This window comes from Colletotrichum jinshuiense, chromosome 9 (genome assembly GCF_051148585.1).
Source record: "Colletotrichum jinshuiense chromosome 9, complete sequence".
In the NCBI taxonomy this organism is placed as follows: Eukaryota; Fungi; Ascomycota; class Sordariomycetes; order Glomerellales; family Glomerellaceae; genus Colletotrichum; species Colletotrichum jinshuiense.
The window spans coordinates 1,023,300-1,038,339 of record NC_139316.1 but is presented as its reverse complement, the minus strand read 5'-3'; the positions used below and the strand labels follow the sequence as shown (position 1 = coordinate 1,038,339).

General features: G+C 56.8%; 5 protein-coding genes across 5 annotated transcripts; 2 read left to right on the top strand and 3 right to left on the bottom strand.

Moving 5' to 3' along the window:
- Positions 1-244: 244 nt before the first annotated feature.
- EsH8_IX_000296 (P-loop containing nucleoside triphosphate hydrolase protein) lies at positions 245-3,835 on the bottom strand (the record flags this gene model as incomplete). The annotated part of the gene is made up of 1 exon (XM_083266632.1): positions 245-3,835. The coding sequence occupies one exon, from the start codon at positions 3,833-3,835 to the stop codon at positions 245-247; it is 3,591 nt and encodes a 1,196-aa protein (XP_083130197.1).
- Positions 3,836-4,976: 1,141 nt separating this feature from the next.
- Positions 4,977-6,262, bottom strand: EsH8_IX_000295 (inositol polyphosphate multikinase; the record flags this gene model as incomplete). The annotated part of the gene is made up of 2 exons (XM_083266631.1): positions 4,977-6,078; positions 6,195-6,262. The coding sequence occupies 2 exons, from the start codon at positions 6,260-6,262 to the stop codon at positions 4,977-4,979; spliced, it is 1,170 nt and encodes a 389-aa protein (XP_083130196.1).
- Positions 6,263-8,969: 2,707 nt separating this feature from the next.
- Positions 8,970-10,431, top strand: EsH8_IX_000294 (Argonaute complex, subunit Arb1; the record flags this gene model as incomplete). The annotated part of the gene is made up of 4 exons (XM_083266630.1): positions 8,970-9,039; positions 9,095-9,161; positions 9,225-9,242; positions 9,315-10,431. The coding sequence occupies 4 exons, from the start codon at positions 8,970-8,972 to the stop codon at positions 10,429-10,431; spliced, it is 1,272 nt and encodes a 423-aa protein (XP_083130195.1).
- Positions 10,432-10,885: 454 nt separating this feature from the next.
- EsH8_IX_000293 (YqaE/Pmp3 family membrane protein) lies at positions 10,886-11,611 on the bottom strand (the record flags this gene model as incomplete). The annotated part of the gene is made up of 3 exons (XM_083266629.1): positions 10,886-11,248; positions 11,327-11,394; positions 11,554-11,611. The coding sequence occupies 3 exons, from the start codon at positions 11,609-11,611 to the stop codon at positions 10,886-10,888; spliced, it is 489 nt and encodes a 162-aa protein (XP_083130194.1).
- A 903-nt stretch (positions 11,612-12,514) lies between these two features.
- Positions 12,515-14,077, top strand: EsH8_IX_000292 (cleavage polyadenylation factor subunit CLP1; the record flags this gene model as incomplete). Its single annotated transcript, XM_083266628.1, has 4 exons — positions 12,515-12,550; positions 12,626-13,421; positions 13,478-13,744; positions 13,809-14,077. 4 exons carry the CDS (start codon positions 12,515-12,517, stop codon positions 14,075-14,077), a joined length of 1,368 nt encoding a protein of 455 aa, XP_083130193.1.
- Positions 14,078-15,040: the final 963 nt, after the last annotated feature.

Below are 15,040 nucleotides of genomic sequence, written 5' to 3'. Positions count from 1 at the left end.
CATCTTGGCTTCCGCATGACGTGCGCGGGTTGGGTTGCGGTCGGTGCTCATCCTCTTGTGTCGACCGGCAAGCTTGCCTGGTCTCGGGTGCCTCGAAGCCAGTACAAAACACCCCGCTGCAAGCTGACAAATAACAAAAGTCTTGGGACGCGTTCTTCTAGAATACGCATGTGCGTCGAATGTCTCCTTGGGTATATTCACTGAGCTATAACAACCTGAATCCTCATCCTGCCCCTTGCCGTGTCTAACCCCACGTGCCGCCACCACCACCACCGCGGCCGCCCTTCCTCTGCGCACTGAGTCTCCAATCGTCCTCGCCGGCATACTTGTTGTGCAACGGCTGGATCCGCTCCGCCTTCTTCCTCTTGGACAACCGATCAGTCGGCGCAACCTTGAAGAACGTCGGCGCCGCGTCGACAAGCCACTTGGGCTCAATACTCGTCGTGCAGTGCATGTACTCCTTCGTCGTCAACACCAGCGTGTGGTAAATGACCCACTCGGCCTGCTTTCCAAACAGTGCCGAGCTGGGGTGGAGGTACACGGGCGTGCCCTCGATGAGCGTCTTGTAGCCCTCCTGCGGGTCCTTGCGCGCGGCGTTGCGGAAGAAGCCCGAGCAGAGGGCCTGCCGGACGATTTGCGTGTTGCGGCCGCAGCTGGTGATCGGGTGGCGGTACCGGTCCATGATCTTGACCAGTTGGTCGTGGACGTCCTTGGCTCGTTTCATGGAGCGGGCCTGGATGAAGTTCTCGAAACACCACGGGCTCGAGTAGGCGCTTTGCTTCCACGAGTTGTAGACGTTGAGGAGGGTGAGATGGTCGCCGTGAGGGTCGTGGAACTTGGCCTTCTTCTGGTCCGCTTGTGACTGCTTCTCCTTGGGGCGGTAGAAGACATTAGGAAGGTTCAGCATGGCGACAATGATGAGCATTTCGGCCGAGCATTTCATATCGACGGAAATGATAAGCACCTTGGCCAGGGACGGCTCCATCGGGAAATCTGCCATCTTCCTTCCCAATCTCGTCAGCAGGCCCTCGTCGTCCAGTGCGCTGAGAGCATAGAGCTCTTCTAACGCTGTAAGCATGGTGTTGATCGGAGGAGGGTCCATGAAGTCAAAGTGCAGCAGGTCGTTGATACCCATGGCCTTGAGCATGAGAATGACGTGAGACAGGTTCTGGCGTTGGATTTCGGGAATTGTTGTCGGCAGCATCTCTGACTGATAGGCTGCTTCAGTATACAGACGGAAGCACTTTCCAGGTCCCGTACGGCCGGCACGGCCGGCACGCTGATTTGCCTGAGCCTGGGAAATGGGCGTGACAACCAGGGAGTCCATGCCCAACTTGGGGTCATAGGCGTTTTGCTTGACGAAACCAGGGTCAACGACAAAGTAGATGTTGTCGATGGTGATGGAGGTTTCGGCGATGTTAGTGGCAATGACTACCTTTCGGCAGCCAGGCGGTGCGGGGTCGAAAATGCGACTCTGCATCTCGTTGGGAAGTGCAGAGTACACCGGCAGGATAAGGAGTTCTGGGACGTTGGGCCCCAATGCTTTCATCCGTTCGTACAAGATCTCGCATGATGTATCAATCTCCTCCTGACCCGTCAAGAAGAGCAAGATATCACCCGGTGGTTCGGTAAGATGGATTTGCATAACGGTAACCAACGCGGCATCAAGGTAATCGCTCTCTGGCTCGCGAGAGTACAAAACTTCGACGGGGAACGTTCGTCCAGGAATGGTGAAAATGGGGCAACCATCAAAGTAGGACGAGAATTTGTCGGCGTCCAGAGTTGCTGATGTGGCGATAACCTTCAGGTCCTTCCGACGCTTCATCGTCTTCTTCAAAAGCGCGAACAAGACGTCGGTAGAAATGGTGCGCTCATGGGCCTCGTCGAGCATAATGACCGAGTAACGCCTCAGATCAGGGTCGACGAGAATCTCACGCTGAAGCATACCGTCCGTCATGTACTTGATCTTGGTTGCCGGGCTCGTTTTGTCTTCGAAGCGAATTGTGTAGCCGACAGCCTCACCCAGCGGGGTGCCGACTTCCTCGGCCACACGCTTAGCAACGGACATGGCCGCGACACGTCGCGGTTGCGTGCAGCCGATTACACCGTCGTTGGCGAAACCATCTTCAGCGAGATATTGGGTAAGCTGCGTCGTCTTGCCTGAGCCAGTTTCTCCGATGACGACCATGACCTGGTGTTCCCTAACGGCATCCAAAAACTTCTGCCTGAAAGCATATACGGGCAGCGATTGTCTTTGATCCTTGATGCTCATGTTCGTCCGCTTGCCGAAGGACTGATCCTTTGGTGCCACCACCCGCTTCCATTCCGGGACAGCGTCGGGCTTGTTCTGGCTCATTTGCGACTTGGCATTCCGCAGGTCGCTGGCGAACTTGCGCTTGTCTGGGTCTGCCATCGGGTCGTTCCACTGGGCAGAGAGGTCGACTTTGGAGTCCTCCGCCGCCGCCGCCTCCGCCTCTTGCTGCTTGAGCTCTTTCCTCTCCTTTGCCAGCGCAGTGCCCGACATGGCAGCACGATTCATTGAGCCGTCCGGTGCTTTTACGACTCGGATGGGCGACAGCTCGAGGGACTGCTTTGTCTGACCGGCCAAAAACGGCGGCTCCTCCTCTCGGACCTCGATGTCAACCTCCTGTTCCAGCTCCAGCTCTCCATCGCCTCTCAGCGTTGCATTGTAGTCTTCTTCCAAATCAGGGTAATCAGAGGCCTTGGCGACGCCAGATGCAATCAGCTGTCGGATTTCCCATCGCTCAGGCGACGTCATCCGCTTCTTTTGCCGGCGGGGCTGATGTTGTGGTGGTGGCATCGGACCGTTGTCGAACATGTTGTCGTTGCGGCCGCCGCCCAGCGCTTCCATATTCGCGCCCGACGATATCCTGTCCTCCGGGTAAAGGTCCATACCGGTCTCTTGGTCCACCTCTTTCATAGAAAGACCTATCCTGTTGGCCTCGATGTTGACAACCTTAACCTTGACTTCCTGGCCCCTGGTCAAAAGGTCGGAAGGGTGGTTGACTCGTTGCCCTTCTACCAACCTGGATATGTGGACCAAACCGTCGACCTTGCCGCGAATGCCGTGGAGATTCACAAAGGCGCCAAAATCCTTGATGCCGGTGACGTGACCACTGTAGACCTTGTGTAGCTGTGGCGCGTCGTCGACCTCGGGCTCGGGAGCCCTCCTGAAACGGTCGCCGTCCTCGTCGCCGTAGTCGCGCCGCCTGCCCCGCTGCTTCAATGAAGGCCCATTCTCGTAATCATCGTAAGACCGCGATCGCGACCGGTACTTGTCTCGTTTTCTCCGTTCCTTCGACCTCGACCGGCCCCTGCGTTTCCGCCTCGATTCGCGACCGTCATCTGGACTGCGACTCCGCTTGCGCGAGTCTGGCTTGTCTTGGCGCGCCTTGCCCTCCAGGCCCTCCAGCAAAGCCAGTGTATCATCGATGGCATCGGCGCCGTCGCCGATGTTGTCGTAGGCAACTGCCTTGTCCGGGACCGAGAGGCCCCTAAAGATCTGCTCCTTCTCGGCGGCGCTGCGGTGGTGGTGCTCCTCGCTGCTGCTCACGCCGTTGTTCTTTTGGGCCTTGCCCTTCATCTTGGGGTGCATCGTCAGCACGAGGCGGTCGACGCTCTCGACCAAACTCGGAGGGAAGTCGGCGCCCATGGCCGCGAGCTTCTTCTTGAAGCCATCGTAATCGTCGGCGTCGACTCGCTGGGCGATGATGAACTCGGCAAGGGTTTTGTCGGAAACGCCCAGATGGTTCTGCAGTTCCGAGGTGACCCTGGACACGAGCGACAGGAGCTCGAGGTTCAAGAGGTCGTCCATGGTCGTGGATTGCGAGGTCGAACTGCCAATGATTCAGGACCTCGGGTTGCGGTGGTCGCTGGTTGAGGCCTCAAAAAAGTCTAGGCTGCTGCACGCTTTCGCGACGAGACATGACAGCACCGACTGGGGTGCTGTCGGAGAAAGCAGATTCCGTTCCGACGCGCCCCACTCCGTGCACCGTAGCTTGGCGGCTGGTCCCGGACAAGTCATGCACGGATTTACGGCGTAGGTTCCTGGATCAGAGGGCTTTGCACCTAGTTCGAATACAGCTTGCTTCGTTATTTAGACTTGACCTATCCGTAAGGTTTTCCTCATTTGGATTGATTGAGATACTCGAGGCCTACATCTCTGGCCTGATTGCTAGATTGGTCCACGACAACCTTCTCCATTTTTTAACGCCTGGCATCCGTGACACGATCTCTCTCTCTCTGCGTACCATATATGTAGTCGGTACAATACACTATTTTAGACTGTGATGCCGACTATATTATAGCACACCCAATGATTGCCTTACACTCTTGTCCCGACGTCTCACAAACTCGCTAAAATCTGCCAGAAGCCAGGGTGACTTGCCATGCTCACCCTCGACCATTGTCACTACCCACTTTCAGGCATTGGCCGAGTAACCTCACCGTTATCATGCTGCTTGTGGGGTCTCCCGCGATCTAGCGGAAGGAGACTCCGCGTGTCATCATACCCTGCTATGCATCGAGCTGCATTGGTTCCATGCAGGTCCCATACTTATTGAGGTAACCACAAGGTTCCCTGCCCAAGCAAAGATGGTTCATGCAACAGATATGTTGAACGAAATATGAACAGTGCAAAGCAAAGTATTGGTATTGGTTGAGTTAAAAGAACCCCGACGCCAGGTATGATGCTATCCCTCGGGTCATTATCATGGATGCTAGCTAGCCAAGTGTCCTCTGAGGAGCGACTTCTATTCGCACTCATGTCCGCGCTCTGTATCTGGGTATTGTAATCATGAGCAACCGTGCTCGTTGGATGCCTGCTGAGGATGGTCCTCTTCGTCGCACACATCGTGACCTGTAAAACTTTTGTTGTCGTGTCGTAAGGAGCCGAGGTCCGCAATGCCCTCTACGCTCTCACGTTCTATCGAGCTGGCAAATGACACCAGCTGGTCTCATGCCGCCATTTCTTCAAAAATCTTGATCAAACTCCGCACGCCCTTGAGCGCGTTCTCATCGGGACCCAAGCCGGGGGTCCACTGTGCATGGGCGAAATCAATGAGCCTCAACGAGTAAATCTTGGGCAGGGCAGGGCCATCATCCTCGTCGTCCTCGTCGTCCTCGTCGTCTCCGTGTACGGCGGCATTCAGGGAAGAGAGGTCTTCGTCGATCAGCTCGATACCACTATCCACTCTCAGGGTAGATCTACCAGGCTTCTCGCTCGTGTCAACCTCGACCTCGACCCTTTCGACGGCCGCATTGTTCTGCGAGATGGCGTCCCTCAACCTTTCGCCGTCGCCCTCGAAGACGAATAGCAGGCTGGCCGAATACATCCTACTCTCTTCCGAGGAGAGGACTCGCTCTACATTGCGCAGGTCACGGAGGAAGGCTTGGACGACGGCGCGGCCCAGGTCGTCGTCGATGCCAGCGGCTCTGTTAAAAATGAACTTGCGAAAGTTTTCGACAATGTTGTCGGTGTTCACGTGGACGCGGCCGTAGTCCTTGTCATAGATCTTGTAGTCTTCGTGGTCCAGCTCGGACTTCGTTGTTGAGCCACGCCAAACCTTCATGCCGGCGATTCTGAAGCCCAAGGGCTTATGGGTTGTCTTGGCTGTGATGTCATCAAACCTCCGCTTCTTCTCGGCGGGAGCGTCGTCGGCCCATAACCGCACGCCAAGCTTGACGTCGAGAATGTTGGGCGACACAAAGCCTGAACCAGAGTTCTCGAGCACAACAGCCTGGTCCGTCTTGATCTTCTTGGACTTGTTCTGCACCCACTTTCCGTTGTCCTGTCGTTGCTCGGCGGGAGCAGAAGGCTGGGACGGGGCGGGCGGTGCGGTATCCTCTTTGGCGGACCCAGAGGCGACAGAGCCGGCGACGCTATCCTCGCCGGAGCTGAGTTCGGCCGGGTCGGTAAGCATCAATGTGCCCATGAACAGGGGCATCAAATCGGCGAATTCGGAATGGTTCTCGTTGGCGGACTGGTAGAAGTCGACCTCTGTCTGGGTGCAGGGCTTGATGAAGAGCTCGCCGTCGGCGTCGCACATGGTTCCTGCACTGAAGGGAGCGATACGTCGTTAGAAAACTCAGGCTCGGACGCCGTCCGGCCAAGCGGCGCATCTCGGCAGGAGAAGGCGGACAGCGGCAGCGGACGAAGCACAACAGCTACTTACTGGCCAGCAACAGTGTGATTGTAGTCAACGAGGTCAGCGCGGGCAGGAATCTCCTTCTTGCCCATCATGTCTGCGCTGGAGGAGGAGAAGAGTGAATAAAAACGGTGACTGGTGGTTTGTTTAGATGGGTATTTGGCAGAATAGCATGCTCAGGGGGGATCCTAGGAATGTCTGGCGCGTGGACGTTGGGGTAGCGGACGAGTTTGTATCAGGTTTCGTGGCGGCGTGGCGACAAATTAAAGCCTTCACTTGTCGGTAAACGGCTGTCTGGAGGGCTTGGCAAGGGGAGTGAATGGAGGCATGGAAGGAGTGATCGACAATCGGAGAAGAACGAGACGGGGGACGAGGGGGTTAAAATGAGCAAGTTGGGGGAGGGAGGACAAGGTTAGATGACAGGAGAAGGGGGGTAGAAGGCGAGGAAGAGGCGTAGTCACGATGAGGTGAAGTGCTGGGCGCCGAAAGGGCAGCCAAATTAGGTTGGACGCGGGAGCGAGATTGAACATGGCATTTTGCGCCAGGTACCTTCAAGGGCTCTGCACTTTTACAGTGGATCGGCACAGCGCAGCGCCAGAAGAGGGCCACCATCCGCGCCTGTCCACACCCCCTCTTGAAAGGCCGCGTCTGGGAACGGCGTGTGTGGGCGGGACGGCACTCTCTCCAAGCAATCATTGTTTGTTTCCTCTGCGAGTTGGAGGGTGGGCAAGACAGGGAAGCGAGGGAAGAAAAAAAAAAAGGGACGAAGGGCCCGGGGGGGAGAGGAGGAGGGGAGGGGAGGGGAGGGGAGGAGACCAAGAGGGGCCTGCCGCCTCCCAAGGATCTCCGCCCTCGAAACCACGCTATTTTCCCAAAGACCCTTGCCCGGCCCTCCTCTATAGCGAGTGTACTGTGTTCGTACTCTATTACGGAGCATGTATAGCGCACTACAAGGTATCGGTGAAATACAAAGGTGGCGGATGGCGCTGCGAATCACTCAGCCACGACATCAATGGGCATCTCGAGATTACCTTGTCCATTGTTCTTATTCGCGACCTTCTGCTGCCCTTTTCGATGCCTCGCATTCAGCCCTTCTTTACCCGAGTCCGCCTTGTGCAGCCGCTGGCCCATGTTCGCTTTCTTCTCCTCTCAAGGCGCACAACGAACCGTTGGCATCCGACTCTCGAGCCCCTCTCTGAGCCATGGGCCACGACCCATCCCATCCCATCCAGCTGTCGGCCGAGTGCCTTACTATGCACCTTAGTCAACTTCCCTGCCTTGTCCGCCATTTAACCTCAGTCGGAACAGGGTCTGGATAGGCGCAGCTCGCCCTTTCTCTTTATTTGCACGACGCGAGCACCATGACGCGGGAAGCACGACGCGAGCATTCCCGCGCCCTTTGGCGAAGCCTTCGTGACATGCGTGTTGGAACCCCCGCTGTTGGACCCGAGGGGATGTGTCCCAGACTGCAGAGTGATGCGTCACACCTGGATGACAGCTCAGCCGGCCGCCATGTCACCCAGAATAGCGTCTTTTCGTGTCTGACTGCCACCCAAGCAAGACACTCGCCCTGGAGGTCATTGGGCTCTGTGGCATGACAGCATGCACTCACTCACTGGCTGGTCGGCGCTTTTCCGACGGAACGTTTCGCTGGAGCTTCGCTTACTCCGACAGCCGGACCAGCATCGCGATGTCGTCCATTGCCAGCGCCCTCGTTACATTGCCACTGGCCACTGTTGCAAGGCCGCTCGGGAGCCCCCGGAGGACACAGCGCCGCCATCAGCCGTCGAGAGCCATCTGCGCCGACGGGCCTTATTCACGACGGTATCAGCAGGGCTCCGAGGCATGGCGGCGGGTTGACCGCCTGGTCACCTCACCGCCGTCATTCGCCAAACAATTCCCACATCAGCGATCCCCTCACCCACTTGAATGCAGATGTTCATGTCAGGCCCTGGTAGGTCAGCTGGGCTTCCCTCCAGCAGGTGAGCCCATGCAGCCCACTGTCTTTCGTCAGCCATCATCCACTCTCGAGGCGGCATACGAATGCCACTCACCTTATGCATGCTGATACTCCGCCTCAGCTTCCCCCTCCAGCAAACAGTCCTGGTAACAACTACATTGCTAGTCTGCCGTATCTCACAAATTCCAGATGGCCATCCGTCAACCTTGCATCAAAGACCCCTGGCGAATCCAGATTCTCGGATACAATTGGTTTGCTGTCAGTGTTCGTCTGACGACGATCGCTTGCGGCAGGCCTCCGATGACTACGAATGCCTCATGCGGTTGGATGTCATGCAGACAAACGGTATGCGCTCAGATCCTGGTCAAACCTTTTCGCAAATAATCATCAAGGTTTGGCCTTGGTTCTGGGAATGGCATACAATCCATGTAAGCGTATTCTAGGTGCAACCCCAAGTTGCAGCATTTCTTCACCTCACCTCGGTGAGCTTGATTGCCTATGTGAAGTGATTGCGAGATTATGAATGTGTGTTTGCCATGAGATGAGGAAGGTGCTGGTGTGGCGCTACTTCCCAGTCTAAGTGAGAACATCGTGGTCAGTAAGGAGAAGGAAGGAACAACGGATGAGACGGGGTTTTCCAATTCCTTCTGCCTCTGGCAAACTTGTTTTACCATCCCCAACAATAACAACACCAACTCTCCTCGTGCCATTCCACTGTCGCAGACCAGTTGGTTCGTCCTTCCACCTTGATGCCTCATTCCAACTCGACATATCCCGACTGAAGTATCGTAAGCCTAGCCAACCAACAACACGAGGCATTCCCGCAGGCATCAGCCACCACTATGCCGAGTAAGAGCACAGCCCACCGGGGGCCAACGGCCTTGCACAGGTATCGTGGCACTGGCTTTGAGGGTACGTGTTGTTGGATCGCGATCCATGCCGGCTGTGTCTTGCTGACCGCTCTAAGAGTTCTACGCCGACCCTCCTATGACCGCTGCTGAAGCCAAAGAAGAGCAAGAGAATATTTACCACCCGTAAGCGATCCTTCCATTCGTTAAATTCACCCAAGTCGGGCGAATACTAACGTGGAGTTACAGGGACCTTCCCTTTGTCGAGTAAGCACATCCTGCCTTGGTTCCGCCAGCTTGCCCTTCTCACATCTTCTCTTCACCGACTAACAGGCACAGTCGCATCCAAGCATGCATCCAACGCTTCCGCGCTCGCCGCCGACTGGGAGCTTCAGGCGAGCTGTTCAACAGGTACCTCTTTCTCGGTGGCATTGATTCGACCCCACGTATGTTTGGCGGCAACATCGATCATGACATGCAGGATATGACCCCGGAGGAAAAGCGTAACGCTACTGCTATCGACGTCGTTCACACTTCTGGCGGTGGAAGTCGCTTCTTTAACGCTGATGATCCCGATGGTTGGGACGTCGACTTCGCTGGGGTTGTGGAGGGGTTTTGCTCTGAGAACCTCCCGATAATTACTGCCTGGGACTACCAGCACATGGGCAAGACAATTGGTTTGCTTGAGAACTTTCTCACTTATATTCTCCAGCACGATGTGTGCCCCGAGTACTCCGACAACGTCAAGGAAGCACTCCGTGTGTGCCAGAAGGCCAAGAGGGATCTACCACTGACTCATCAGGCACTGCTTCAGTTCCCCGGGGAGTTCAACCTGGCGCTGTCGGAGATGTTCTGCGAGGACTTCTACTTCTTCAATGGCGAGGTTGGATTTCAGCGCCCCGACGACTTTACGCCGGAAACTGTTGTCAAGATTGCGATATCAATGGCTGGAACTCAGGAGCAGTATGACGCTGTCATGAATGGCCTGGCCAGCAAATCCATCAAGGTCGTCAATGAGGAAGAATGCAGCATGGAAGTCGTTTCTATCCATCGCCCCGATATTGCATCGCGGGAACTTGTCCGCAGCATTTGCCTAGACAAGGGGATGCCTGTCGCCCCTGTGGGTACGGTGGTTCTTAAGTCGTGTCTGATAGAGGACGGCTATGATTATGGTCACGTCGAGCTGTCCGAGCAGACAGAGACTCTCTTTCTGGACGACGCTATTCTCGCAAGACTCAGGCCGGGCTTCAAGTTGCAGCTTTGCGTCTGTGAGCTCAACGTTGGGATCAAGTTCATCAGACAGGCCCGTACGGTCCTCGTGGAGTGGCATACCTACCTGCCCCAGAATTTGATGCACCACTTCAAGGAGCCTGTACCTAGTGACCGCCCTGCTCCCTCAGCGACAATTTCGGGTGCGGAGAAGAACGCACACGGCAAGGCACCAGGGGACCTGTGAGGATGCCAAGACAAAAGCCGTTAAAATTCAACGGATCGGGAGACGGGCAAGATCTCGTGGTGCAAATCGGGGAAAAGTTTGTTGACTTTGAGTTCACGGGGCGACTTGGGGAGGGACACCGGCGTTTCGGAATAATTAAATCAAGATACCCCGGGATAGAGGAGCATCCGGAGGAATTGCTATAATAAAGATGCATTCAACAAGTATTTGCATCGACGTCTTGCGTAAACTCATGCACAGCGTGTCAACTCGTCAACCCCTAACGCCAAAGTGGCGGATAAGTCTCATGCAGAAGAAACAAACCCACGGCCAACATATCCGAAACAAATCTACATAAACCAATACAGTCCAGCAGCGGAAGAGTTCATTCATGCCAAATTAGCCAAAGGGCCAAGAACATGTGTGAAGACGGCGGGATTCAGGAAACCCGGCACCGTCCGCTTCTTAGCCGGCCTTAATCACGGGTCTGGATCTTGTTGTCTCCGGCAACGACTTCGGCGTAGCTGGGCGGCACAGCGCCGTCGCTGCTGCCCTCGCCGGCACCCTCATGCTGCTGCTGCTGCGGAGGCGGGGGCTGGGAGCTGCCAGCGCTGTTGTTGTTGGTGGTGCCGTAGCTCACGTTTCCCTTGCTGTGCGAGGGACGGGGCTGCTGCTGGGGCTGCTGGGAGTACGGGCCGTTGCCGTTGCCGTGGCCATTGCCGTGGACGAAGACGTAGGTGACGCGGCCGCCCTCGCGGTCCTGCGGGACGGACTCATACTCGTATTCGGGCTCGGGGAACTTGGCGATGATGTACCAGGCGTGGATGAGGCCGGGGATCTAGATGGCGGGGAGGCATTCCATGTCAGTCGATTCTCGAGCGATTGGCGGGGCAATTTTTTGGGGGGGTAAACATACGTAGCCCAGGAGGCAAAGGAGGATGTTGATGAGGGAGTCTGCGGAGCAGAGGCCGCGCTTTACCCAGACTGTTTTCGCGTGTTAGTCCTCTTTCTTTCTTTCTTTCTGCCGTGTCCCTTCTCGAGATCTTTGCTAAGATGGCGTGTTTTCCTTCTTCTTCTTCAATTCTTTGCGCACGCGACAATGCGCGGCGGGGGATGGAATGCGATGCGGGGGTTGAAACTCACCAGGTAGAGGCGGGAAGAGGAGGGCCAGGAGGCCGAGGAAGATGTCGGCGGAGCACATCTCTGATGTCGTCGCTGCAATAAGTCGCAGAGGTAAAATTTGGGTTTCTCGATCGGAAGGGACGGGTGCGTTTCCTCGTGAAGGAACAGGTTCAAGGGTTCGCTATTTGAAGATGGGGTGTGTTTTCCAGGGCGAAAGGCGGGCAAATAAGGTGACGTTGTGAAGGGCCTCCCAGAGGGTCAGCAGGGCAGGCAGGCAGCGATGAACCATTTGCAGTGGCGGAGCTGGGGGGGAGGCGTGGGGGCTTGCGTAATGGCGCAGCGTAGGGCGGCGAGGGCCGTGATTGGCTGTTGCGGATGAACATGCGGCCGCGGCGGAAACTTCCGGGGCGACCGGGGGCGTAAGAACGGCGTAGAGTGGGCCCCTGGCTCATGCACCGATTATTCTGGACTTTTATTTTTTATTTTTTATTTTTTTTGGCGCGCAAATGGCATTGGTAAGAAAAAGGCCTGGGGACAGAATGGATGTCATTCCCGCCGTCACCGGTCATTTGCAGAGCAGCGCAACATGCCAGCGCATTGGCCATTTCAAGCTACGTCAATGTTTTGGAAAGCTTGGCCCAAATTCCTCCCACTCCTCAGTTGCTGCACATAGGACGAGACGAGTGAGAGCTTGGCTGGGGAATGCAGGAACACATGCCAAAAATGCGCCGTACCTTGACAGTGACAGACTGGCCCTGATGGCCAGGAGAAAGCCCCGCCAAATGGAACCCCCCCGGCCGCTGGAGCTTCCGCACGGACCATCTCGAAACCTGTGATGTCAAGCTGCTCCAGTTTTGGGGGGCGCGTCCAGAACAATTCCGCCGCGACTCGAAGTCTCCATCGAAACCACTGCACGCTGGACCGCAAAGTGGTCGTGACGCCAAAGCCCTCCAGATCCCCCATGATCATCAGATAGCCCGACATGTCTATTCCTGGCTTGGGCCAGCTTGTAGCGCCGGTACGGCCTCCCTCCCTCCACCGCTCATTCCGTGCACCCCATCGTCGTCTCTCCTGCTAACCGCCGTCCTCGCAGCAACCGGTGTCTGCAAACCAAACCCGGACAATCCGACTCCAGCCCTTCTGGGAATGGCGCTTCGAAGTCGCCTTCGACACCCAAATCACCCTCAAGCTCCTCTCGGGCACCGCCGAGAAGGACGGCACCGAGCTCGCCCTTCACCACGCCTACACCTTCACCGGCGTCAAGTCCAAGATCCTCACCCTGCAGGGATGCGACCTCGAGGTCGAGGGCGTTCTGTCGGATGAGTTCCAGGCAGAGTACGCCAAGCCGCAGGACTCGCCCGCCAACTCGTTCCTGAACCTGCACTTCCAGCTCACCGCCATGCGCCAGCGCGCCGCCGCCGAGAGGAGGGAGGGGCCGCGGATCGCCATCTGCGGGCCGGGCTCGACGGGCAAGACGAGCCTGGTGAGGACGCTGGCGAGCTATGCGACGAGGGTCGGCGCGCAGCCGCTGGTGATCAACACGGACCCCAAGGAGGGGATGCTGAGTTTGCCGGGAACGCTGAGCGCGAGCGTCATCGGGTCGGTGCTGGATGTCGAGGCCGTGGACGGATGGGGCACGACGCCGACGAGCGGGCCGAGCCAGGTGCCCGTCAAGCTGCCGCTGGTCTACTACTACGGCCACGCCAGCGCGGAGGAAGACCCGTCAAAGTACCGCGAGCTCGTGAGCAAGATGGCCGCGACGGTGACATCGAGGCTGGGGCAGGATCCCGAGGTGAAGAGCGCGGGCATGGTCATCGACACCCCCGCCCTCAGCGAGAAGACCCAGGTCGGCTTGGACAACTTTGCCCACGTCGTGGAGGAGCTTTCAGGTATGCCGTGCCCCCTCTCCTTCTCCGCCTTCCGGGGCCATGCTGACGTTCGACAGTCAACATCATCATCGTGCTGGGCTCACCACAGCTCAACGCGGAGCTGCTGAGGCGCTTCTCGGCCGAGAGGACGAGCCTCGGGGAGCAGTACAGCATCCTCCTGCTGGAAAAGTCCGAGGGCGTCGTCGAGCGCGACGTGGGGTTCATGCAACAAGCCTGCGAGGCCTCGATCAAGGAGTACTTCTTTGGCAGCATCGGCCAGACGCTGAGCCCCGCCACGCAACAGGTCGACTTCGACAGCCTGGCCATATACAGACTAGGCGATTGTGAGTCTCTTCTCCGACGCCTCCAAGCGCAGGCATCGCGCGTGTGCTGACTGACGCCTTCCAGATTCCGTATACGGCGGCGCCGACGACGGCCTCATGCGCGTGGACCCGTCGCAGCTCATGGCGCACTGGACCCTCGCCATCGTCTACGCCTCTGTTAAGGACACGCCCGAGACGATTCGGACCGCCAACGTGATGGGCTACGTGTACATAGCCGATATAGACAAGGAGAAGCGCAAGATGAGGATCCTGGCGCCGGTGAGCGGCCGGCTTGGCGACCGCCCCCTCCTGATGGGCAAGTGGCCGGAGCCGTTCATCAACCTCTTGGGGTAAAGCACAAAAATGATACCACGTTTCCAACGCTGTACACTTCTCACATCGGCTGCGTCTGGCATGTTGATCCCGTCGAATCGCAGACGCTGCCCGAGTCCCATTATTGAAACGGAACAGAGCACAAATGGGCTGCTACAACTTTTTGAGGACTGCCTTTGGTCGATGCCTCATCTTCTACGAGTTCATTTTCATCGGAAATTACATAGGCTGATTATAGAACGGGACGTTGCTTGTAAGCCTCCGTGGCAGGCAACGAGAGGTGGAGGACGCTTTGGGCCCCGACAGACATGTTGTCTTCACTTGCTTTGTTGCCGCCCTGAGAAGGTAAAGTCACACGTTGCCACCAATGGACTGGCCGGTGCCTGGTTAGAAGCCAGACATGGGCAGCAGGGGCTACTTGGCATTGTTGCCAAAACTTCAGGGGAACAAGCACACAGTAGGGTTGTAGAACGCAGAATTCGAAAAAAGTCACGAGGGGTGTTGATGGCCACAGCTGGGAACACCAACACATCTTGTTGGGCAAGGCAGTCGTTGGGTTTGGCGCGGTGGTGTGGTGCTAGGAGGAACCGCTAGAAATATATACACATGCTAGGAAATCCCCGAACAACAAACGGACAAGTTGATACATGAGTGTTAACAGGTACCAACCGACCTGCTGTGTTGCAGGCTGAATAAGAAGGAAAAAAAGGGGAGAAAAAAACTTTTGCTAAGAGGGCAAAAAAGTGTGAACCCGAAGACGGACTGTGCCAATCGCGGTGAGGATTTGAGCCTCACGCGGGGGTCGAACCCGCAACCTTGAGATTAAGAGTCTCACGCTCTACCGATTGAGCTAGCAAGGCGGGTTTACTGATTATTTGTTGAAGGGCGAGACGCGCAAGTGGCAATATGCCGGTTGGATGTGGTGGGATACACTCTTTCCTCTCTGTGGTAGGGTTCGGTGAAGGGGCGGGGCGGGACCGGTGG